The 27389-nt window shown below is 42.9% G+C and overlaps 1 protein-coding gene across 1 annotated transcript; it reads left to right on the plus strand.

The window, feature by feature from the left end:
- The first annotated feature begins 349 nt into the window (after positions 1-349).
- Positions 350-12334, plus strand: LOC149306252 (C-type lectin domain family 19 member A-like). Its single transcript, XM_089540872.1, has 5 exons — positions 350-516; positions 6981-7146; positions 9932-10025; positions 10646-10778; positions 11833-12334. Exons 1-5 carry the CDS (start codon positions 426-428, stop codon positions 11910-11912), a joined length of 564 nt encoding a protein of 187 aa, XP_089396998.1. The 5' UTR covers positions 350-425; the 3' UTR covers positions 11913-12334.
- Positions 12335-27389: the final 15055 nt, after the last annotated feature.

The raw sequence follows: 27389 nt of genomic DNA on the forward strand, positions 1-27389 counted from the left end.
GTGTGAAAGTGAGAGCATTGTATATTTATGTGTCCCTTTATGTCTATGTGAGAATGAGAGAAATGGGTGTATGGAGGGATTCTCTATGTGTGTGCTTGGCAGAAATGTTTGTATGGGTATGTGAGTCTCACTGTGTATGGAAGGGGATGAGAGAGGTATTTGTGCATGAGGGAAAAGAGAGAATGGTGCATGTGAGAGATGGGGGGCAGTGATGCGATGTGATGTGAGGTGATGTGAGGTTATGATGTGAGGAGCCAACAGTTATTGTTGAAAGCTTTCCGTTCAGAGGAGGGAGTTGTCCACCAAGCCTCTCGGCAGCTGCTCCTCTAACTTCAGTGGCACTACAAAGGGACAGGGAGCTGCGGGAAGGCATTGGAAAGCCTGCTCTCGGCTTCTCTGGACTTGGAGAGACTTCTCAATCAACAATGATATTCAATTGGAATATTTATGCTACCCTCTCTGGGGTTTTCCTCATCACTCAGGCTTTCCCACACACCAATATTAAAATCAGTCAAGGTAAGTTAAAGTTTCTGATTTAAGTATCTCCAAACTGGGTCACCATAAGCTACGTTTCATTGCTTTTGTAATCAAGCTACACACTCCTTCCTCAGAGTGTAGTGGAGTCTCCTTCCTTAGAGGTTTTTAAGCAGAGGCTGGAAGGCCATCTGTCGGGGATGCTTGGATTAAGAGTTCCTGCCTGGCAGAAGGGGTTGGACTGGATGGCCCTTGTGGCCTTTTCCAACTCTATGATTCTATGGTGCGTTAAAGACCGCCTGTTTGGGGTGGCCTGTAAGCGGCCCTTTCCCCGCTGTATCAGGCTTCAGCTGCCACAACGGCAGCTTCCGAGGCCCCGATCCGCCGCTTTTCAGGCTGTGGGGAAGCGGTAAAAGGCCGCTGCCCCGCGGCCTGGAAAGGGATGTCCTTGGGGCTTCATGCCCCAAGGACACCCGATGGCGGAGGGGAGAATGAGAAAGGGGCCGCTCGGCCCCTTTCTCCCTTGCGTCCCTGGCGCAGCCGTCTAAAGTCTGCGCCAGGGATGCAAACCTGAGAAGGACCTCCATTTCGGAGCTCCTTCTCACGCCGCAGAAAGGGCGCTCTAGACGCCCTTGCACGGTGCGACGACATCATGTCCGCGCCGCCTCGTTTGGAGGCAGCGCGTTCGTGACTTAATGGCGGCCCCCATGTGGAACGGGTGCTGCCATTTTGTATGGACTGGGTCCATACTAGGGCTAGGGGTGTCAGGAAGTGACGCCCCTTTCTAACCCTAGAATGTCCCCAGGACGTACTTTTATGCCCGTCTGTAACGGGCCTCAGATTCTAAACTGAAATTTAAATTTAATCCTGCACATCAGCTCCTGCTTTTCCTTCCTTCCTTTTGTACTGGATTATTAAATGATAACTGTTGGTATTAACTGGTGGCTAGGTAGAAATCAATAAATGTTGATAAAAGAAAATTTTGAAAGTTGATTTAGGCCTGGAAGCTCTGTGTCGGCACCAAAATTAGGGTGCAGTCGAAGGCGTGGCAATCGCACACTCTGCAACCCTAATACATATGGACGGTGCCATCTCTACATGGCGCTGTCCATACATGGCATACGTTGATGATGTTACGTGTGCACCGCGTCCAAACAGCGTGGCGGATGCATGACATCTCCAATCCAGTGTGGAAAGGAGCGGCTGCAGGCCTGGTCTGTACTGCCTCTTAGAAACTTTATCCAACTTTTTAACTAATTTCAATTCTTATGGCACGTACACCAATTGTGCACGTTCTCCCATTTAAAAAGATGAGAGGTTCCTGTAATTGACATCATAGGTAGACCTCAACTATGAGAGACAAAATGAGAATACAAATCTAGAGAATCATTTTGTCTTGATTTGGAAAGAATTTATTTGCAAATGATGGTGGAAAATAAGTATTTGGTCACCGTCAAACAAGCAAGATTTCTGGCTCTCACAGACCTGTAACTTCTTCTTTAAAAGGCTCCTCTGTCCTCCACTCATTACCTGTATTAATGGCACCCGTCTGAACCCTTTATCAGTATAAAAGACCCCTGTCCACAACCTCAAACAGTCACACTCCAAACTCCATTATGGTGAAGACCAAATAGCTGTCGAAGGACACCAGAAACAACATTGTAGACCTGCACCAGGCTGGGAAGACTGAATCTGCAATAGGCGAGCAGCTTGGTGTGAAGAAATCAACTGTGGGAGCAATAATTAGAAAGTGGAAGACATACAAGACCACTGATCAACACCCTCGATCTAGGGCTCCACACAAGATCTCACCCCGTGGATTCAAAATGATCACAAGAACGGTGAGCAAAAATCCCAGAACCACACGGGGGGACCTAGTGAATGACCTGCAGAGAGCTGGGACCAACGTAACAAAGGCTACCATCAGTAACACACTACACCGCCAGGGACTCAGATCCTGCAGTGCCAGACGTGTCCCCCTGCTTAAGCCAGAACATGTCCAGGGACATCTAAAGTTTGCTAGAGAGCATGTGGATGATCCAGAAGAGGACTGGGAGAATGTCATATGGTCAGATGAAACCAAAGTAGAACTGTTTGGTAGAAACACAACTCGTCGTGTTTGGAGGAGAGAGAATGCTGAGTTGCATCCAAAGAACACCATAGCTACTGTGAAGCATGGGGGTGGCAACATCATGCTTTGGGGCTGTTTCTCTGCAAAGGGACCAGGACAACTGATCCGTGTACAGGAAAGAATGAATGGGGCCATGTCTTGTGAGATTTTGAGTGCAAACCTCCTTCCATCAGCAAGGGCATTGAAGATGAAACATGGCTGGGACTTTCAGCATGACAACGATCCCAAGCACACTGCTCGGGCAATGAAGGAGTGGCTTTGTAAGAAGCATTTCAAGGTCCTGGAGCGGCCTAGCCTGTCTCCAGATCTCAACCCCATAGAAAACCTTAGGAGAGAGTTGAAAGTCTGTGTTGCCCAGCAACAGCCCCAAAACATCACTACTCTAGAGGAGATCTGCATGGAGGAATGGGCCAACATACCAATAACAGTGTGTACCAACCTTGTGAAGATTTACAGGAAACATTTGACCTCTGTCATGGCCAACAAAGGATATATAACAAAGTATTGCGATGAACTTTTGACATTGACCAAATACTGATTTTCCACCATAATTTGCAAATAAATTATTTCCAAATCAAGACAAAGTGATTGTCTGATTTGTTTTCTCATTTTGACTCTCATAGTTGAGGTCTACCTATGATGTCAATTACAGGCCCCTCTCATCTTTTTAAGTGGGAGAACTTGCAAAATTGGTGGCTGACTAAATATTTTTTGGCCCCACTGTACATAGATATATAGATATATCTGTATATAGATATAATCTAGATTTTTGTTTAGTACAAAAAAGCTATAAATAAATATTGGCTGCAGTCTAGGAAAAGTATGTGTCTGAGCTGCACTTCAGTAAATCTTACTTTGGAAGCTGTCTTGAAAAAGTATATCTATTTATTAGTTATTTTTTTATCCTGCCATTCTCCATTGAATTCAATAGTCAAGTCGAGAGAGAGGGGATTATAACCTAGATCTCCCACATCCAAGTTCAACATTTGATCTATATCCCATTTGATATCCATCTCAGAATAGCATTATTTTCACCTCCATTTTGCACATTTATTTACAGATTATAATGAGTGCAATCTAGGGAATGCAAAATGCTTCTGATTCCTGTTGAAATACAACTTAATAAAAATGAATTTGGATGTAGCCTAGGGAAAGTATGTGGATAGTTTCACACTAAAGACATCACAGATCCCCTCTTTTTCCATAACTGCAATATCTGTAGTTTATTTCTGCATGGTGAGGGTTCTGAAAGAAGAATATAGGTCCAAAACACATTGCAAATATAATCCCATTTGAGACCACTTTAACTGCCCTGGCACAGTGCTGAGAATGGTAGTTTATTGTGGCACCAGAGCTCTTTGACAGACTAGACAAAACGACAGTTCTCAGAATTCCCTAGCACTTAGCCAGTTAATTCCCTAGCACTTAGCCAGTTAAAATGGTCTCAAACTGGATTATTTCTGCAGTATGTTTTGGATCAAAGATCCCTCACTTTAACTGCCATGGTTCAATGCTATGGAATCCTGGGCTGTGTAGTTGGTTTGTGGCTTCAGAGCTCTCTGACAGAGAAGGGACGTTATCAGACAAGGGAAATTGGAAGTATAATCCAATGGCAATCCAAATGCAATCATGGGGTTTAACATTATTGTGTGATAGACTACCACACGCAATTTCAGGCAATGGGAAGTCAGTCCAGACGCAATCATGGGGTTTCACGTTATTGCGTGAGATGTGATCACACACAGTTTTGGGCAATGGCAAGCTATTTTTGGGCAATGGGAAGTCAGTTCGAACGCAATTTGCATTCACATAAATTCGCCGAACTAGCAAATTCACGTGAATGCCTTCTGGCCCCACTTTCTTTTCATTAGAAATTAAGAGAAATTCCTCATGTGTGATAAACTCCAAGGCTAAATAACCTCAGAATCCCATTGCACTGAGTCATGGCAGTTAAAGCGGTGTTAAACTGCATTATTTCTACAGCGCATGGGCAGCCTCTGATCTGACTCCTACTGACCCTCCGTTTTCATTTTAGAATAGAAATAGCAAATAATAGCAAAACCCAGGGACAATTAAAACACCTTTGATCATTGTCAGTTAAAAGCCTAATGACTGTTTTCCCAAAGAATAGGCTGAAGCCTGCCACTAGCAACTTAACAAGAAAGGTGCTAATGAGGGATTGGCCTGTTCTCCCTTTTTTCTCTGTCACGTTTAACCTCAGAATTCCTGGCGTCACCTCTTGCGCACTGGAGCTAATCAGATTAATGTTACCTGCTGGGATAACTGGGTACAGCATACCAAAAAGCTGAGTAGCTCTGATTATTTCATTTTTCCATGAGACGTAGACTTTAGAGGCCATTTGCTGAAGAGTTATTTAGGCCCGGTACACACAGGCAGGAAGCAGTGTGGCAGCGCTGATTCTAGGGTTCTAGAGTGCATTGTAACTGAACGCTCCGGAACCCTAGAATGTGCCACCGTCATCATTGTGCTGGCCTCCCATCCATACGAGGGCTGCCATGATGACGTACGCAACATGTAGCATCCACACGTCACACACAGGAAGCGGCATCATAGGGCTGTGTATCATTTGCACACGGTTTGGCTGCTCCGGGTATGATACGCAGCAAACAGGGGTGGCATTTCGCCACCCCTATGTACAGCCGGAACTCATGGACACATAGCAAGGAATTATACTACCATATCTCATCACCAAACTTACCAAATTGTCACCCCCAAATTTCTTATTCTTTCCATACATGAACAGACACAGGTGCCAAACCTTGGCTCATCTATTCAAACCACCTTCTCATCATGTCTATTCCAGAGCTTGCAGAATCCTCCAGTCACAATAGGAATGACAGCTTGACAAATCAGGTACCTACAAATCCTACAAATAGGATTATTTGGTAACTTACATATGTATATGTTCCATAGGGCTGCCAGACGGAAAACTGAAAAGAGCTCCTTGAATGGTTGTGCAGAAGAAGGAATTTCGGCAAACTTATATGAGAAAGCTTTAAAATTCTGCAGTTAGTCTTTTGCAATTTGTCTGCTCTCTCAAAAGTTTTCTTGAGCATAATATAGATTGTTCTCTAAGGGACAGTTAGCACTGCCTTGCAGCCTGTTATGAATGTTTGTATCAAAAGTGAAACGGTTTATATTAATGTTTTGTATGGAAAGGAAAATGGTTTCCTACGTAATGGATTGGCACAGCTGGTTAAAGCAAACATATATGGCAGGTTATATATTGCTTTAATGATTTCTTTAAAATGCCATGCAAATTTGTGGTGCTATATAAATAAACATTAATAATAATAATAATAGGTAATCCTTGTCACACAACTCGGTAACAAGGAACACCTACTAAAATTCATTCTTCCAGACAACAAGAGCCCTTCTAGTTTTCACTCTGGCACTAGGAAACAGTTGGACACTTTTATCTGATGTAAAATGACCACATTCCCTTCAAATTTGCGGAAGAGGAGTGCCATTGTACATGCAGACACATATGTCTCTGTGTGCACATGTACATATTTTTTCAATTGCACATTTGGGTGTGCATTCAGCTGTACAGCTTCACCATTTAACACAAGGGTGGAATAGCACTGTTAATAGATATCTAACTCCACATGCGGAGATTTACACTACATAATCCCAAAGCAATGTGTGTTGCATATCAACAGCATGAATTAGGTCTCAAACTAGATTTTCCTTTTTAAAAAAATAATAATTATGATATTTATTGATTTTACATCACATTAAAAACATAAAATAACACTTAAACAATACAAAATAAAACCAACACATAATAAATGTACTTATTATACAATAATATCCATACATAACATATTATATACTTGAACACATAGATTAAAACAGACTTCCAAGTATCTATCTCATTAAATATTTTTAATTATTGACTGGCTGGTGTTTGTGGTTTCTTCCAACTCTATTCTGTGATTCTATTAATATGGGAGAAAGGAATCAAATAAATACATAAATAAATGAAATGCTTCCAATAGCAATTGACTGTACTTGTTATAGGGTCGTCATTGCTGCCCTGAAGATGCACATGAATTTTAACTATCTAAAAAGGCTTTATCTAATCTATAGTGTAGAGGATTGGTGTTGGTGTTTCCATTTGCTTCTCCTTCTCCCTTTCCCATATGTTGGCCATAACCAGGGGTGTCAAGACACAAGGGTATGACAGCTGCTGCATTGACAACAGGACTGGCTGTGGTTGAGGCCTCTATGCCTCTTGACCCTTGTAACCTTCTGGTCTCCCAGGACTGATAGTAAATTAATCTAACAGCTACTCCAAGTGAGAGGTTTTGAGTTAGTACATACCTCTAACCAGTTTCTGTTTTCCCTCCAGCTTTGCCAGAACCAATCATGTCCTACTCCTGTCCTCTCTTCTGGACTGAATATGAAGGGTATTGCTACAGATACTTTCCCATCAATAAAACATGGGCAGAGGCTGACTTATACTGTGCAGAGTTTTCCATTGGCCTCAAATCAGCCAAATTAGCATCCATTCACAGGTAAGAAACAAACAACAGATATTTCAATCCATTTTCTCCAGTCTGACATCTTCCTCATTTCTATGGTATCTGAGTTGATGTTTGTGGTGGTACCTGTCCTGAAGTGATGCTCTTGCTTTCCTCCTCTTCTCACTACTCTGATTTAGGCCCCATACAGACAGGCCAAAATAAAGCTGCTTCGGGTCACTTTGGAGGTATGCTGTTTAAATAATGCATGCGTACTAAGAGCCCGGAAGCCGCACCAAAGCCATGATCCAGTCCTAAGGACTGGTGCACAGCTTTGGTGCAGCTTCTGGACTCTTAGGACGCATGCATCATGTAAACAGCATACCTCCAAAGTGACCCGAAGGAAGCAGCTTTATTTTGGCCTGTCTGTATAGGGCCATTCAGAAGAGCTGTACTGTATCAGCCCAAACATCTCTCTGGTCTAGCATTCTGTTTCCACAATAGTCAACCAGATTCCTATGGGAAAGCCAAGAGTGGGGTGTAAATACAATAGTGTTTATTTGCTCCTGTTCTACAGCCATCCTAAACAAAAGCATGTTCCTGGGCTTTACATATAGATGTTGTGAGCAATAGCCATTACTCCCCTTATGAATTTGCTTGTCTGTTTCCCTTATGTGGGCATCACAAGGGGGTATGGGCCATACAATGATACCACTGCTCCCCAAACATCTGCCTTTTGGCAGAAATAGGCTGTGGCATTTACCTGCATCCCTTTACTGAGCTCCAGGTCAGTAAAAAAAATGTCAGTGTTGGTGGGATGGGAAGAGAAAGGAAAAGTGCCAGGTTTTTTTAAAATTAATTTTTAATCTAAAAATTATTATTTTTAAATTTTGTTTAAAAACATCACATCTTACCAAATTTTTACTTTAGCCACGTGAAACTATATACATGTAAAAACATTTAGGCTGTCACTCCATAATTTAATTTTAATTTTGGTAGTTCTTTATGTCAAGACCGTTGCCATTCCAATATGATTTATTGGTAACATTTGTACAAAAAACATTACTAAGAATTGTGTATGGCGTGGTATAGGAGGAGGTCAATGGGGACTGACACCATGAGTTACCACACTGGGTGACACTAACCCTTGGGATGCCACTATTCCCTTATAAAGCAGTCCAGGTTCAAGGCCACCATTATTTATTCCAGCATGGATCTGTGAAAACCTAACCAGTTCTGTCTTCTATATTTTAATGGGAATGAGGAGGAGTGACATGCAGGGCAATCCTGTGCTTATCTGTTGTTGAGGATAATTTTAAAATTAAAAACAAAAGAAAATAAACAAAGTACAACATCCAGGCCTGATCAGGAGAAGGGTGACTTATATTATGGTTAGATGGTGGTGGTGATCATGATGATGATGATGATTATGATTGTTCTTGTAAAATACTGAATGCTGTGGACATAATATATCTTGTTTTCAATAAGGCCTTTGACAAGGTTCCCCATGACATTCTTGCAAACAGGCTAGTGAAATGTGGGCTTGACAAAGTAACTGTTACATGGATTTGTAATCGGTTGACTGGCCGAACCCAAAGGTTGCTCAACAATAGCTTATTTTCATCTTGGAGAGAAGTGACCAGTGGGGTCCTGACTTGGATGACAGAATTGGGGGCATACTTATCAAATTTGCAGATGACACCAAACTAGGAGGAGTAGCTAATACTCCAGAGGACAGGATTAAAATTTAAAATGACCAGAATAGACTAGAAAGTTGAGCCAAAGTTAACAAAATGAAATTCAACATGGAGAAATGTAAGGTACTGCACTTAGGGCGGAAAAATGAAATGCACAGATATAGGATGGGGGACACCTGGCTTAACGAGATTTATTTGTGTGAAAGGCATCTGGGAGTCCAAATAGACCACAAATTGAACATGAGTCAACATTGCGATGCGGTAGCTAACAAGGCCAATGCAATTTTAGGCTACATCAATAGAAGTATAAGTGTCTAGATCAAAGGAAGGAATAGTACCACTCTATTCTGCTTTGGTCAGGCCCCACCTGGAATATTGTGTCCAGTTCTGGGCACCACAATTTAAAAAGGATGTGGCGAAACTGGAGCATGTTCAAAGGAGAGCAACAAAAATGGTGAAGGGTCTGGAAACCATGAAGCCCTTTGAGGAACGCCTTAGGGAGCTGGGGATGTTTAGCCTGGAGAAGAGAAGGTTAAGAGGTGATATGATAGCCCTGTTTAAATACTTGAAGGTATGTCATACTGAGGAGAGAGCAAGCTTGTTTTCTGCTACTTCGGAGACTAGGACCCGGAGCAATGGATGCAAGCTCCAGGAAAAGAGATTCCAGCTCAACATTAGGAGGAACTTCCTGACAGTAAGGGCTTTTCAACAGTGGAACACACTCCTTCACCGGAGTGTAGTGGAATCTCCTTCCTTAGAGGTCTTTAAGCAGAGGCTGGATGCTTTGACTGAGAGTTCCTGCATGGCAGAATGGGGTTGGAGTGGATGGCCCTTGGGGTCTCTACGATTCTATGACTGTATGATTCTATTATTTACCCCAAGGGTGAGGATTCTTTTCAACCCAAGGACCAAATTAAATATCTGAGAAGTCTCTACAGAGCATATTCCAAAAACAAATGGGTGGGTTCAAAGATAAAAAATTGTAATGGGATTCAAAATATAGTGGGACCAAAGATAGCCGTGTATTTTACTGGCAAAGAGGCAAAACGGGGACTCCAGGAAGGCCAGATTCAGCCCTGGGGCCTGAGTTTCCTCACCCTAGAATTTATCCCTGGTGAAGTTGTGAATATGAATTTTTACAGCTGGGAAGAGAACGTATTTGTATATGACCTGGTGAACAGCCGAGTACCTGGAATACCTACTGATATCTGGACAGGTCTTAATGATCTAAGACAGGTGAGAAAGCCTCTTTTTGATTACTTTCCAAATCACACAGAAAACCAAAAGAGCTATTGGCTATTAGAAAAAATCCAAAAATGCTTACCTTTCTGAAGCAAACCCAAAGATCACAAAAGAGCGTGCAAAGTTTTGCATTTTAGACAATGCTTTGTCAAACTAGAGGACAAAAAAAGCAAAAATGTGGGATGATACTAATGGTGAAGACACAGAGTTTAATAAAGAGCTGCCTATTGATCTCGGACTATCTGTTGCTTCTTTTCCCACTGGATGATATATAAAGACAGCAAATGTTTAATGTCAGGTCAGATGTTTTGCTTAGCAATTGCCATCAAACTCAGACAGCATGAAGTATAGTTAGGGATCTGGAAACTACAGTTCAAAATACCCAGAGAGCCAAAGCTTTCCCACACCTGATTTAATGCATACCATTTATCATATATTCTGCTAACATGAGGCTGGAGAATCTTAGGTCTTCTAGATATTTTTAGACTGCAGTTCCCATACTACTGACCATCTTTGCTGGGTCTGGCAGACATTGTAAAGCTAAACGTGCTTTCTGAGATCCAAACATTCCCTTGCTTGCCATGATACTCATCTCTCAGTGATGCCTTTGGCAGGAAAGCAATTTTGAATGGACAGATGGCTCTTCCTATGACTATAACTACTGGGATGGTAATCAGCCAGATGATGGGGTCCACTCTAAACCCGAGGATGAAGACTGTGTTCAAATCTGGTACAGATACAGCAGTGGTAAGTGGAGTGTGTGGGTCCAAGACTGCCTATCCTCCATGGAATTTCTTTCCTTTCGAAATAAATTGAGGATTATTTTCTCATGATCCTGCTTCCTCAGAATTCCTCTTTTAAGGGCAAGGTGGGAACAACGACCCTGTGTTGGAAAAGTAAAAGACAAGGAGACCTTGCAGAGTATAATTCTACCACATGGTTCTACCATGTATTTTGGTAGTTGATGCATGGTAAAAATATCTGCACATTTTGCAATGAGAATACTTTTTAAAATTGGTTCAGAGTAAATGTCTAAGTAAAGGGGAGGGATGTGTGCAGATCATGCCAGCTGCCATTGGGACCCCAGCTGCTTTCACCTGCAGCCATTAATGCTTGCTGGGGAACCAAGCTGCAAGCCTTGTTCAACAGTATCTGGAGGATCCTATGTGCCCCAGGCCATTCTGACTTGCAGTTGAGGTGACATGAACACATCGTCTATGTGTTCTCCAGAGGTTGGAGACCCACATTGCTATTTTTAACCCACTTTCATCCATTGAATTCTGAAATTCAGTGACATGGTATGGCAACAGAAAGAAAAGGCTCCGGTGTTGCCATTTATGAAGGCCCATTCCTCCCTAAAACAACTTGCATGAAGAATATGTGCTCCATTGAGGAGCCAATTAGTTCTTCAGGAGGAATCTGGAAGTACTCTGTGGCTCCCAGATAAGGCCTGTGCTCCTCACATGAGTTATGTAACGAGAAAGTGCATTTCTAATGTTCTTGGCAGCACAGTGCCAGTTGTAATGGTATTTGGGTTCCCTCCATAAGCTTGTTTTGAGATACTTCAGACTTCAAACTCCACAAGGTTGGCTACAGTCAATAGAGAATGCTACTTTTCTGTGTGCAGAGCTTTTTTTAATCATATGGTGAAACACAAAGGATGCCTACACTGACAGTTAACATGCAATTTCTTTCTATTTTTGTCAATTAGCTTTCCTCTAACAGTGCTTAAAATTCCACCCAACTGTTCCTCTATCACTCCATCCTTTTTTCTTCTCCCCATCTTTTTCTCTTTTTTTAGCATTACGGTCCTGGAATGACAATAGCTGCAGCAGAGAATTCCCATTTGTGTGTAAGATCCCATCCCTGGCAGCTGACTAGCTCTTGCTCCTGGAACAGAAGAGACAACCAGCATTTTCAAACACAGGCATCAAGGGAAATGAATGCATACTTTTCTCTTAGACATCATTCTCACAACTAATAAATCTCGTTCTAGATCTGACTCATCAAATCCTCTGGCTAGCCATCCCCCAACTATTGTCTGTGTATATTCTAAATGTCTGTGACTGAATCTCATCTGTGTGTTGGGTTGTCTAAGAGTAAAACACTGGGTTATACATGTACAACTCTTTTTAAAAATGATGAATATCCACTCAAAAGGATGGGGTCAAATCCAACAATTTATGAAAAACTTATTGGGAATCTAGCTTAGCCATGTTTTTTTCAAAAATCCATAAGGGAAGGTGGCTCCAGATGTCTCATGGTGATGAAGAACTGCATACACACCGCATAGAATCTCAGGTGTTTATCACACGGAGGTTTTTGCAGCTTTTTGCAGCTCAGATCCAACATGACTGCAGGTCCAACGATGCGAATTCACGCTATAACATGATGTGTTATCACATGTGATTCCTTTCTATGGGGGCCCCTTCCGTGGCGCTTCTGCAGTGATTCCAAAGTGACCCCTCATTTTGGTGAAATCGGTAACAAGCAAATTCACAGAAATCGCTTCCAAGCTCACTTCGATTTCACCCCGAATTGGTCTGGTGTGGAATGCAACTTTGCTTCTGCTCTGGTACACCACCGCAAACCCCCGGTTTGCAAATTTCCACATCATGCGGCGCTGCAATTTCTCCCCATTTCCTTTCGGTGCTTCTTTCACTTTCAGGGCAACTCATTTTATGGGAATATATATACAATATGTGTGTATGTGCGTGAATGTGAATATACAGATATGTATGTATATCTACAGTATCTATATATGTGTGTGTTGAAATTGCTGAAATGGAAGGGAAAATAAAAAGGGGGGTGAAGAAGACACAGAAATATTCACAAGGCAAATATTCATGAAATCACGCAATTACGCGAAACAGGGAAAAAGAACTTGCGCCCCTTTTCACCCCAGAAACGTACAAGGTCACGATGCGTTCAGATCCCCACTGAGCATGCGCAAGGGTGCTGATTCAAATAGTTGAATCCCACCTGTGTGGTAATACAATTTGCACTCACTCCGCTTTGCTTGAATCCGCATCATGTGACTTGCCTTGGATTTGATTCCCCCTCGATTCGGAAGGGCAACGGAAGGACAACCAGGTGTGATAAAGCATTCAAGTTGCAACGTGAATTCGCATAGCTGAACCAGGAGTCACCCCGGATCTGAGCTTCAAAAACCTCAGTGTGATAAACACCATAGAACTGTAGAGTTGGAAGAGACCACAAGGGCCATCCAGTCCAAACCCCCTGCCTTGCAGGAACTCTCAATCAATGCACGCGTGGACCAAGCAGTGATCATCATTCATAGTACTAAAACATTTGGGCTTGACTACTGAAATACACTTGTTATTATTGACATTTGTATACCATAGTTCATCTTTTGCAAGGGCTGAATCATCTGGTGACACTTTGGGGGTGGCTCTTCTCTGCCTGCCCTAATTCATCAAGCACAGTTGGCTCCAGTGTCAGTTCAGTTGTGAATTTGCTCTGGGCTTTGATCTGGACTTTGAAGAAGTTTTGGTGATTCAGCGCCTTGTATAGTTACTTTAATGTTCAGACTAAAATCTGTAGTGGGTTCATCACACTGTTGACATGGGGCTGGCAACTTGGAATATCACAAAGAGATCATGGTATCCATAGACATATGGCAGCATTTAAGTCACGGAGAAATTGGATGAATGCTCCCCTTCTGTATCGAAATGTGGTTGATGCAACTTTTAAATTAGTGTAGTCTTATTATTGGCCTAAAGAAGGTGGCATTTATTAGAAGCAGTGTACAGTTACTGTACACTTAATTAGCACTCCTTGAAAATGACTTCTCCTTCTATGCGCTTATTAATGCGTTCAGTATGTTATTTATTTCCCAATGGTTTTGGAAATATCACGTCATTTGCGAACTTGTACTTTTTGAAAGGAAAAAAAAAAGGTCTTTAGTAAGAAGAAAACATTATTTTAGCACCTTGTTTTATTTCGTGCACACGTGTGTGTGTGTAGAATCATAGAGTTGGAAGAGACCACAAGGACCATCCAGTCCAACCTCATTCTGCCATGCAGGAACTCTCAATCAAAGCATCTCAGACAGATGACTATCTAGCTTCTGTTTAAAGACCTCCGGGGAATAAGACTCCACTACACTCCGAGGGAGTTTGTTCCACTGTTGAACAGCCCTTACTGTCAGGAGGTTCCTCCAAATGTTGAGGTGGAATCTCTTTTCCTGGAGCTTGCATCCATTGCTTCAGGTCCTGTTCTTTGCTTTCAAGTCAATTGCAATTTATGGCAACCCTAAGGTGAACCTATCATGGGGTTTTCTTTGTAAGATTTGTTCAGAGGAGGTTTGTGATTGCCTTCTCCGCAGGTATAGAGCTTATAGCTTGCCCAAGTATCCAGATCCCTGGTCTAACACTTATACCTCTAAATAACACTGATTGAAGTGTATTATAACTAGGATAACTGTTAAAAATGCCACAAGGCTAGTTAATATGTTTGGACTTTCCTACAAAATATAAAAACCTTATTCAGTTGAAATAGCCATTCCGAAGAGAAGTTGAGGATCTTATCTTTTGATATACTGCCTTTGAAAAAATTGAGATGGTTCAGACATATGAGCCATCCCCTTCAGTTCAATGTGAAGTGTAATGCTCAGGCATAGCCCAATTTCCTATATCTTCTTCTCTGTGTTGTTTATTTCTAAGCACCAAGTGGCTGAGATCAGTTCAGGCCAGTAGCCAGTCTATTTTGCTGAAATCACTTTAGAATAATACAAGGATGAGATAATGCTCTGAAATAAACACCTGCAGGCTTGTTTTGAAACTGAACAGCAACTCCAGATGGATGAAATCATGGCATTTCAATCATGATCTGTGAGATCATCGAGCCAAAATGGAGATCTGGGAATATATTTTTCTCAGATCTGAGCTTTATTTTTATGTTTTGCAACTCAAAGATATATGTTTGTTAGCTAATCCAGCCTACAATGACAACGAGAATACATATGGAAGGAAAAAAAGTATTAGTAATAGCTAGAGATGTGAGTAAATGAGACAAAGCCTCAAATATCTTTAAATGCTTGTTTCCTTTAATGGGTTTATTGAGTCCTGAAAGTGATCTCACCAACACTCTCAGAGACAGAGGTTCTGAGGGAAGGGCACTCTCTGCCTTTGGCACCTGCATGGTCTGCATTCAGTTTCTCCAGCTGAGGCTTCATTTCTGTTTGTCGATTTCAATTTTTAGTTATATGTATATCTTCATGTTTAGGAGAAGCAAAATCAGCTATAGACTCTTTGGTTGTCAGCAAGTAGTACAGCAATGCAGTTCCTCAAGGCAGTCTGTTAGTCAGGAGTTTATCACACAGGAGGAATTTCTCTTAATTTCAAATGAAAAGAAAGTGGGGCCAGAATGCATTCATGTGAATTCGCTAGTTCAGCGAATTTATGTGAATTTGAATTGCATTCAAACTGACTTCCCACTGCCTGAAAATAGCTTGCCATTGCCCGAAATTGTGTGTGGTGGTCTATCACGCAATAACATGAAACACCATGATTGCGTTCGGATTGTCATTGGATTAGACTTCCAATTCCCCTTGTCTGATAAACTCCTCAGTCTAAAGTTGGATGTAAGAACAGTGGTAGTTGGAGGTGAGGGAGCTCTCAGCCCAAGCCGGCCCCAGACACAATTGATGCTGTCTATGTCTGATTGCTGCTTTCTCTTTGAGTGTCTTTTCTAGTTTATTATGAAATAATATGTTAGGGCCAACCCCCCAAATCTTGCTGTGTGAAGCAGCATACCAAATGGCATCCTGGCATCCCCACCCATGCCAAGGCACATTGTACCCAAAGCCAAAAATGTGGTCCAAAAACCCCTCTTGCTATCTTTGGTAGTATTACACTAAATAACTAACAATGTATATTATTTTATACATTTCAACCGGCTGCCTGAGGCAGCTGCCTCTCTCTACATAATGATAAAGCTGGCCACAGTCTCAAGGTGTGTACTCTAGTTACTCCTTTCCTTCCTGCTTCCTGACTTACAGTATCTTTCACTGGACCTTAAGTGTTCTGTTGCACTCAATGTTCAAATCACTTGACTTCAAAGGAGACATGCTGTTAAAGCCATGCACCCAAACAACAAAAACTCTAATTGCTTATTTTCTATTATGGCATGCTTCTGTGCACAGGACATCATTAGCAAATATTAGCTTGACAAACTTCTCAAGTGGAAACCAATGATTTAGTGTCCCACATTAAAACAAGAACTTCATACAAATTAATGAAATTACCACCAGTCTGCCTTACTTTATTTACCATCTACCCCTGGCTATAAGTCAACCTCATGGATATGTTGAAGGGAACTAAATCCCACTACTGTCTCTCATCTTAATACTGAGAAGCAAAGTAACAGGTCATGGGGGAAACTATCCATGCATGGTTACCACATAGATTACTCCTAAAATGAAGCTAGGAAAGGATTTGCTTTTAAAACTTCCCATACTCAAGGGGTTCGCAATACAAAATGATGATTTCTTTCTGCTCCCTGGCACTTTCTGCTCTCTGGCATTTAAAACAACTACCCAAAAGGTTTTGCTTCCTGACTGCTCTGCAGGTTGCCATGCCCTAGATGTTTTCCATCAGCTTTGCTTTCCCTCAGGTTCATGCACATTTCCAGTTGGGGATAAGGAGGAACTGGATTATTTCTGCAGTGTGTTTTGAATTTTATGGATACTATAGAGGTACTATAGGTACTATAGAGCAATGTTCCATATTGTCATAGCATAATGAAGTATACTAAGGAACATCAGAAACATTTCTTTGCTACTTTCATTTATATTTCTGTTGCTATTGATTCTATCTACAGAAATAGATTATGGGGAAAACTACAGAGCTTTGGGATTGATTATACATTGTTAAGACTGATACAGGATACAGCCCCACAGAAATGTGGATTAGAATTGGCTTTAATAGAATCATAGAGTTGGAAGAGACCACAGGGGCCATCCAGTCCAATCCCGTCATGCAGGAACTCTCCATCAAAGTATCCCCGACAGATGGCCATCCGGCCTCTGTTTAAAGACCTCCAAGGAAGGAGACTCCACCACTCTCTGAGGAAGGAGTGTGTTCCACTGTCGAACAGTCCTTACTGTCAGGAAGTTCCTTTTAATGTTGAAGTGGAATCTCTTTTCCTTTAGCTTGCATCCATCGTTCCATGTTCTAGTCTCTGGAGCAACAGAAAATAAGCTTGCTCCGTCCTCAATGTGACACCCCTTTAAATACTTAAACAGGGCTATCATATCACCTAAACATACCCAGTTCTCTAAGTCGTTCCTCATAGGGCATGGTTTCCAGATCCTTCACCATTTTATTTGCCCTGCTTTGGACATGCTCCAATTTGTCAGCATTCTTTTTGAATTGTGGTGCCCAGAACTGGGCACAGTATTCCAGGTGGGGCCTAACCAAAGCATAATACAGTGACACTATTACTTCCCTGGATCTAGACACTATAGGCATTGGCGTTTTTAGCTGCGGCATCACACTGTTGACTGATGTTCAACTTGTGGTCTGCTAGGACTCCTAGATCCCTTTCACACGTAGTCTCCTTAAGCCAGGTGTCCCCCATCCTACACAGTGTGCCCTTGCCTTATGTGGAGGATCTGTTCCAGCCCCCACCGTGTAAGGCAAATAGTGCATATGCTTGAGCCCCATTGAAAATAATGGGGCTCATGCATGACGTGTGGCATAGTGCATGCATGCTATTGCAACACTATTGCGTGGCTTTCAGCTGAAAGCTGCGTAAAAGGCGCCCGCATATGACACAGGTGCACTGTATCTATGCATTTCAATTTTTTTGCCCTACGTGCAGTACCTTGCCAGTTTTGGCCCAGCTTTCTAATCTATTCAGGTCATTTTGAATTTTGATCCTCTCCTCTGGGTTATTAGTTACTCCTCCTTTGGTGTCATCTGCAAATTTCATAAGCATGCCCTCTGTTCCTTCATCCCAGTCACTGTTAAATATGTTGAATAGCACTAGGCCCAGGACAGAACCCTGAGGTGCCCCTCTAGTCACTTCTCTCCAGGATGAAGAGGAGCCATTGCTCAGCACCCTTTGGGTTCGGCCGATTCGGCCGATAAGCCAATTACTATTCCACCTAACAGTTCCATTGTCCAGCCCACATTTTACTAGCTTGTTTCCAAGCTGCAAGAATACCATGGGGGATCTTGTTAAAGGCCTTACTGAAATCAAGATATATTATATCCACAGCATTCCCTTCATCTACCAAGCTGGTAATTTTATCAAAGAAAGAGATCAGATTTGTATGGCATGACTTCTTTCTCTGAAACCCATGTTGACTTTTTGTGATTATGGCATTGCTTTCTAGATTCTAGATGTTCACAGACTCTCTGTTTAATGATCTGCTCTAGAATCTTTTCTGGTATTGATGGACGATAATTGTTGGGATCCTCTTTTTTCCACTGTTTGAAAATGGGGAAACCAATTGCCCTTTTCCAGTCTGCTGGGACTGTTCTCCTGAGATTCTCAAAGATTATTGCCAATGACTCTGAGATTACATTTGCCAGTTCTTTTAATACTCTTGGATGTAGTTCATCTGGGTCCGGAGACTTAAATTCATTTAGATTTCCCAGGTATTCCTGTAGTACCTCTTTACTAAGTCTGTGCTGCATTTCCCCTATTGTGTCCTCTGTTCCATTTTCCTCAGGTAGAGCAGTGTTTTCCTTTTGTGAGAAGACCGAGGAAAAGAAATGTTGAATAGTTCTGCCTTTTCTCTGTCCCCTGTTAGCATTTTACCATCTTCTCCATGCAGTGGCCCTATTTCCTTCTTCTTCCTTTTGCTACGAACATATCCAAAAGGCCCATTTTATTGCCAGGTGTCCCCCATCCTATACAGTGGGATGTCTTTTGTCCTTTTGCACTATTGTATTTTTGCCTTAAATGTTTTACATAATTTAAAACCTTTTGTCATGGCCTTTGGCTAGCACAATAAATGATGATGATGACGACGACACTGGATTCTAACTGAGACTTTGGGCAATAAACCACCTGGATCACTGGGCTGTTTAACAATCTGAAATGGCAAAACAACGAGAACATGTTCCTCCACAATGTATTTCTCATTCGTTATAAACAAGGAAATAAGTATCTGCCAAAAGAAAATGGGAAAAAGCTGGGGGGAAATTCCATTACACTAGCTCTGAATGAAAGTGGGAGAGAAACTCCTCAATAAACCTAGAGCTGTCTGGAGAGTCTTTATTCCACAAGGAGTGAGAACAGCTGCACTTCACTTGGAGGTAATTTGGATTCTACTGAGCTTTAACTTCCCTTTCCTTTGGATGCCTTCACTCTCTTTGAAATCCAGCACAATCTTTAGCTAAGATTTCCTCATGGCAGAAGATCCATTTGGCATGACAAGAGAACTATGATGAGACTTAAGGGGCCACCAAAGCCAATTTCTGTGTCCCAAACATCCAAACTGTAAAAATGCAAAAGCAGAGAACAGAAAGTATTAGGAGAGCTGAGGGTTTGGTGGTGGGGGGGGAGGGGGAGATACCTTCTGATTCTTTCACTGGGACATGTTTTATAATTTGTATACATGCAGTTTTGAGGTTTAGAGATAATTGAGACAATTGCATTACATTTTGGATAAGTCTTGGCTTTTGGCAAAGCTGAAATTGGGAAGCCTTGTCAAATAGGAAGTGACTAATTGCATCCTGGTTGAGGTAAAGGCCTCTCCTGGGCTTAAAACAGGGCAGACAGGTCCCAAAATATGGCAAAATAAATTGGACTCTTTGGGCCCATACAGACGGACCAAAATAAAGCTGCTTTGGGTCACTTTGGAGATACAGTGTGCCCGCGTTATACGTGAGTGTGTTTTACGTGGCTTGCAGCATATGCTGGAAACCACGACAGAAAGAAGGGAGCCACATGCCAGAAAGAAACAATAGCATGCGCTCCCGTGGTGGGCGTCCCGGGCGCTGCTGTGGGCATGAGCCCATTCATTTGAATGGGGCTTGAACATCAGCGTTTTTTCCCTTCTGAAATCAAATGCAGTTTTAGCAAAATTCAAACTCAGCCCTCAGTCCAGAGAGAACCAAGTCATCATAGTGGTTGGGGTGCTGGACGTCCAAGTGCCAAGTGAGCCATTAATTTCACTGCTTAACCTTGGGCAAGACAGTTTTTCAGTAAGCCTGATTTACCTCATAGGGTTGTTGTTGTAAGATAAATAGTGAGGAAGGGAATGTGTCAAAACCTAGCAGTCTGCCTTTCCCCTTACTCAATAAACAGCCCCTGGATTTAACAGGACAGTGCTTTATTGAAGGATTGAAAGACTAGAACGTACCAAGAATGTGTTTCAGACAGATCTGAGTTCAAACCCAAAAGTACAGATAGATACAGTTACAGCTCCACCCTCATAGTCAAAAGCCATTACAATTGGTTTATTTCCACCCAAGAGTTCCCACTCAAACATTTCCCCCAAACAGTATTGTTTATCACACAGGTTTCTAAGCATCCAGACTTTCCCACCAGATCATTTCACATCTCCCATAGACTTAGAATAACAAAGGCTATTTTCCCTCTTTAGTTCTGGCAGCTAACAACCTTGAAATACCTCCAGACTATATACAACTCTATTCTTCCCAGCCTGGTTGCACCTAATTTTAACAGTGAAATGGATTTTATTTTCACACATATACCAGCTCTCATACTTGAATGCCCAGCATTGAATTCCCAACAAGAGATCAGTACAAAGTAACATTTGATTTCCTTAATACATTTAACACAATCCCTTTCAGTTAAACATATAGGTGCTTTCTAATACATTTAAATGCTAGTCAGTATATTCATAAAGCTGAGGCCCTGTATAGACCACCCAAAAAGGGCAGTCTGCCGGCGCCCTGGTTTGCTCCGTGACGAAACCGCAGCGGACAAACTGCGTGGCTTCCTTGCGGAGCAAAAAGAACCCACGAAAAGAGGGTTCTTTTTGCGGCGCCATAATGATGCCACAGTGCGCCAATGGTGCACTCACAATGTCATTATGGTGCTGCGACGTGCAGATGCTAGGCGTCTGTCGCGTCAAAATGGCGGTGCCCATCTGTACAGGGTGCCACCATTTTGATGTACAGAAGACGTGCTAGGATTGCGGGGCGTCTGTAAGCGACGCCCCGAGGCAACCCTAGCATGTCATCAAGATGTGCCACAAGGCCCATCTGTACCCCACCTCAGTTTCTAGTAATGTAACAGTTTAACTGATCTTAACATCTTTATCCTCAACTGTATGTCATTAACTCTATATTCCACCCATCTTGTAACAATGTAACCCCCCCAACACATCATTACTTCAACCCATTACATGAACGTAGGGACTGTACATCTCTCTCTACACCAGATTGGGGCCGCAATAACTGCACACCGCAGCTCTGATCTCGCCTTTATGTGGGGCAAAAAGGAATCACAAAAAGCATCTCCTTTCTGTGCTGTGGAAAGGACAATGTAGCCACCAGCGCTGCAGCTTTTTGGTGCTCGTTGGCCACTGTGTCATCTAGACACAGCTCCAGAGGAGTGTGCGGTGCAGTGTGCAGCATCACACCAGCCTATGGGAATAGTCAGGGCATCTTATGGACCCCATGCCCCGACTCCACCCCCAGGCCAGCTTTAATGGCCGGTCTGTACAGCCTCTTAGGAACTTAGGCCCAGTACATGGGGCCCATTTTAGGGTTTTTTAGGACTGGGCATGTGCCCAGCCCTACTATTGCCATGTGGGCACCATGGTTACCGTGCCACACGGATGTCATCATTGCGTGCGAGCATGCCAATGGCACCTCACGCATGGCAGAAAAAGAACCTGCTTGTTTGTCTGCTGCGGCCTCCATCCGGGGGAGAAAGGGGCAGCGTTTTCCCGCCCCTTTCTGCCCATCTGTATCCCCCCCCCAAATTGCTTAGATATCTAAAATCTTCAAATATTAAAACTTTAATAACAGTTAAACCAAACTTAACTTGTAACAGTATGAAAGATAACAGGCTTAGCCACCTCTTAACCTAACCACATCATAACAGTAAAAGAAACTTATAATTATGTAATTCAATAACACATAACATATGATCCATGTTTATAACATCTAACATACAACTTTATAACCTTATAGCTGCTTTAATGGAAGGGCTGGCCCTGTTTCTGTGCAAAGCAAGCCTAGAAATACTTCATTATAGTCTCTTGTGCTCACGTGATTCTTTCGCAATCTATTTTCACTCATGGATCTCCCTCTTCCCCCTCCCCTCCCCTCCATCAGTATATTAGTCATCCAATGATGTCAGTGCTTGAGTCTGTACATGTTTAAGCCCCAAAAAGTAGTTTTCTACGTACAAATACAAATTATGTACAGCTACCAAAAAGAACCTTAAAACCCCTACGCTCCCATTTTGGATGACTCATTTTCTGGTTGCCTGGTCTATTTTAAGCTATATCTCCCATCTAAATCTTCTCCAGGGTTCAGTTGCTTAGCAGCCACCTTTTCACTCCTGATTAGTTTGGGAGCATAATGCTCACTCCCTGGGAAATTACCTGCAGGACCTATTGAATGACTGATACTTGAGGGGTAATGGGGTACTTTTCAAGTGCCCCTTGTGATGAAGTTTTTTAAAGCATTTTTTTTTTGGCGGCACAAGGAATACAGTCAAGGAAACACCAGGACTGACTATTTATCTGCAGATGGTGCTTCAGTGCGATATGAAAGTGGCACTTGTCACTTCCACTGCTATATGGAAGTGCTGGGAAAATTTCCTTGTTTAGACTACAGCTCCTAGGCTCCCCTGGCCAGAAGGGCTCCAGCGGCTGGAGAATTCCAGAAGCTGTACTCTAAAAAAGGAGCATTCCAAAACTCTGCAATATCAGATTGTAGGTTACAGATAATTCATTCTAAATACAGTGCGCCTGCGTCATACATGGGCACCTTTTTATGCGGCTTCCAGCTAATGCTGGACACCTCGCATCATTTAACGAATGGTGCGTGCCACCGCACCACCATATGCACGAGCCCCATTACCCTCAATAGGACTCAAGCATAGGCGGAACGGATCCCCAGCATAAGGCAAGGGACCACTGTACTACTGGAAATGATTGTAGTCTAACTAGAACTCCCTTTTTAGAGACTCATTTTGTCCCTGCCTTTTGTTTCTTCCACTGCAGTATTACCTCTCCTTTTGTTCAGAATACCCTCTGGAGACATGACAGTACCACTGTACCTTAGCTAGGATGAAATTAATCTAGTTTTCAATGGTCTTTTATTGATGTATGCTTCAAGTAGTGTGACCCTGTTGGTGCTCCTAGACCTCTCAGCGGCTTTCAACACGATAGATCACGGCATCCTCTTGGACCGCCTGAGGGGGTTAGGTGTCGGAGGCACTGCACTGCAGTGGTTCCAGTCCTTCCTCTCAGGCAGGTCCCAGAGGGTGCTGCTCAGGGACAGCTGATCCAGTATAAGGGAGCTCACCGGATTCCACAGGATGCTATACTGTCCCCGATGTTATTTAACATTTATATGAAGCCGCTGGGTGAGATTATTCGGAATTATGGAGCTGGTGTTATCAGTACACTAATGACACCCAGATCTATTTCTCTGTGTCTCGTTCGTCGGCCTCGAATTCTAATGGCATCTCCTCTCTCAATTAATGTCTCCGGGCAGTAATGGGCTGGGTGAGGAAAAACAGATTGAAACTGAATCCGGACAAGACGGAGGAGCTCACGGTAGCGGCCCCGAAACCAAGAATTGGGTTGCAACCTCCAGTCCTGGATGGGGTCACACTCTCCTCTAGTGACTGTGTTCGCAGTCTGGGGGTGCTCCTTGACTCATCGCTCCTGATGACAAATCAGGTAAATGCGACAGTCAGGAGCGCCTTTTATCAGCTTCAGCTGATACGCCAACTGCGCCCTCTTCTGGAAGTAAGGGATCTCGAGACTGTTGTACACGCGCTGGTAACCTCACGTCTAGATTTCTGTAATGTGCGCTACATGGGGCTACCCTTGTGCATTCGGAAACTGCAATTAGTGCAGAACATGGCGGCCAGAGTAGTGTCAGGAACATCGAGGAGGGACCATATTACTCTGGTATTAAAGTCCCTCCACTGGCTGCCTATTAGTTTCCGGGCCCAGTACAAGGTGTTGGTTATCAACTTTAAAGCCCTAAATGGCTTGGGTCCAAACTATCTCAGGGACCGCCTCCTCCCATATAATCCTCCCCGCACACTCCGGTCCTCTGGGAGGAATTTGCTGCAGCCTCAAAGATCTAGGCTTTCGGCTACCTCCCAGAGGGCTTTTTCTGTTGTCGCCCCCAGATTATGGAACGACCTGCCGGACGAGATCCGTCAATTGACATCTTTAGACAGCTTTAAAAAGGCTGTCAAGACGGATCTCTTCCGGCAGGCCTTTCCTGGATAGATAATCCCAGCCTCAGGAACCCTCTTCTCATGAGAGTCCCCAAGGTCCTCCCTGGAAATTTAAGTAGAATGCTACCGCAGTTTACTGTTTTGTCTTGTTTTGTTTTGTAATAATGTGTATGTGTTGATGTTGTTTTAATTTGTTGGTTTTAATTATAATTAATTTAATAACTTTTTAAGGGGAAGAGGGAAGTAGATTTTGATGTATAATGTATTGTATTTTATTACTGTTAGCTACCTCGATTGACCTCAAAGGGACGAGATATAAATAAATTATTTATTATTATTATTATTATTATTATTATTATTATTATTAAGTACAGCGCGCCCTTCCCTTATGCGGGGATCCATTCCGTACACACACACCCCATGTTAGGGGGGAAATGCATATGCTTGAGCCCCATTAGAGGTATTGGGGTCGTGCACACGCCGTGACACGGGTTGTGCCCCACAGGTGCGCGCCATGGTCACGTGCCCCATTATTCCTCCTGGGACGCGAGGGGGTTTTACGGTGTGGCTTCCAGCATATGCTGGAAGCCGCATATGGCATGCCCACCTATAACACAGGCACGCTGTAATATCTGCCTGATGGTGGCCCTCTCACAGGGTTTTCTTGGCAAGATTTATTAAGATAGATGGGGCTGACATTTACAGGGTTGTTAATGTGGTTCTGAAAGAAATACCATTCAAAAATTACAAGCCAGGAGTTTATTCTCAATCCACCAAATGAACAGAGATCCCAACATTCCTCAGCATTGGCTACATCAGTTAGGGGATGCTGGGGCTTATAGTCCAACAACAGCTGGCCTACCATTTCCTCCTTCTTCCTTTTGCTATGGACATACCCAAAAAGCCCTTTTTATTGTTCTTAACCTCTCTAGCAAGCTTGAGCTCATTCTGTGCTTTTCTGACTTTATCCCTACATGTGCTTGCTATTTCTTTGAATCGCCCTTTGGTGATTTTCTCCATTTTTCCTTTTCTTATACATGTTCCATTTAAAACCTAACTCAGTTGAAAGTTCATTAGTTATCCATCCTGGTTTCTTGAGACACCTCCCATTTTTCCTGTTCATTGGAACTGTTCAAAACTGTGCCTTCAGTAGTATCTCCCTTTTGAGAAACTCCCATCTGTCCTAAACTCCATTCTCTTTTAGTATTCTTGGTCACAGGATCACCCCCAGTATTTCCCTATGTTTTCTGAAATCAGCTTTCCTAAAGTCTAGAATGTATGTCTGACTGTGCCTGGCTTCTCCTTTCCATTGTATAACAAACTCCAAGAGAACATGATCACTCCCACCTAATGATGCTACCACTTGCACCCTATTGACCAGGTATTCCCTGTTGTTTAGGATCAGATCTAAAATAGCTGACCCCCTGATTGCCTCGCCTACTTTTTGCACAATGAAATTGTCTTCCAGGCAAGTGAAGAATTTGCTAGACCTTGAGAATTTGGCTGAGTTTGTCTTCCAGCAAATATCAGGATAGTTGAAGTCGCCCATCACTACTACATCTCTCCTTTCTGTGTGGTCATCTGTTCTAGAAAGGCATCATCCAATTCCTCAGTCTCACTTGGGAGTCTGTAGTAGACTCCCACCATAACATCCTTGTTGTTTCCCTCCCCTTTAATTTTTATCTGGATACTTTCCAGCTGGCTTCCAGCATTTGGGTCCTGGATGTCTTCACAGGTGTAAACATTCCTGACATATAATGCTATTCTTACTTCTTTCTTGTTTGGTTTCTCTTAAAAAGGTTATTCCTACACATCAATCATGAGCCCTGGTGGCGCAGTGGTTAAATGCCTGTACTGCAGCCATTCACTCAAAACCACAAGGTTGCGAGTTCAAGACCAGCAAAAGGGCCCAAGCTCGACTCAGGCTTGCATCCTTCCAAGGTCGCTAAAATGAGTACCCAGACTGTTGGGGGCAAATTAGCTTACTTGCTAATTAGCTTACTTGCTGTTCACCGCTATGATCTTTGGAATAGCGGTATATAAATAAAACAAATTATTATTATTATGAGACTCATCCGACCAGGTTTCAGTGATAATTATTGTATCATATTTGCTTTGTTGTGCTAAGAGTTTAAGTTCATCTTGTTTATTTCCCATGCTCTGTGCATTAGTGTAGAGACACCTAAGACAGAGCATGGGAAATAAACAAGATGAACCAGTTGGCAAAAATGTTATTTCCAGTAGTCTGAAAAATTTGATCAGGAGGGCTTTAAACTGAGTTATCTGGGGGAGGGAGACAGTATTTTGGAAGGCAGGAGTACATCAAGGGCTGGAAATAATAGTCAAACTGTCATAGAGGGAACAAGGCAAATAGTGCAAGGATCCTACAGTGGGAGGCAAAAAACTTTACACAGGCAGCAAGTAGTGCCAACTGGCATGAGACACAACTCATCTCTTGCCAGAAGTCCCCCTTCATGGAACTGCAGCCCATGATCCAAGAATCCAAATAGTTCTTGGTGGCACCATCTGCAGAGCCTTATTGGTCCATGCCCTTCAACTGAGAGAAGAGATGAAATGACAATCTGTGCATCCACCTGTTTCAACTTCCTACCTAAAGCCTCATAATCCCTTCTGATATTCTGAAGGTTGTGCCTTGCAGTATCATTGGTTCCCACATGACCAAAAGGAAAGAGTAATGGTCACTAGGCTTGACAAGTTTTGTCAACCTGTCTGTCACATCATGGATTTTTGCCCTAGGGAGACAACACACCTCTTGAGATGTCTTGTCAGGCCCACAAACCACTGTTTCTGTACCCCTCAGCAAGGCGTCCCCACCTTTTTGACCCTGGGACAAAAAGTGGTCCCTATGCCTCCTCCTCGGCTTAGCAGTGGCTGTTCCCTGCACTGTCCCTGAGGACTGTCCTTGATGCTCTTCCTCATCATCCCTGATAAGGGAGAGAGCTTCAAATTGATTCTGAA

The sequence above is a fragment of the Sceloporus occidentalis genome, unplaced genomic scaffold (assembly GCF_023333645.1).
Source record: "Sceloporus occidentalis isolate IW3139 unplaced genomic scaffold, rSceOcc1.0.p SCAF_10, whole genome shotgun sequence".
NCBI classification, from domain to species: Eukaryota; Metazoa; Chordata; class Lepidosauria; order Squamata; family Phrynosomatidae; genus Sceloporus; species Sceloporus occidentalis.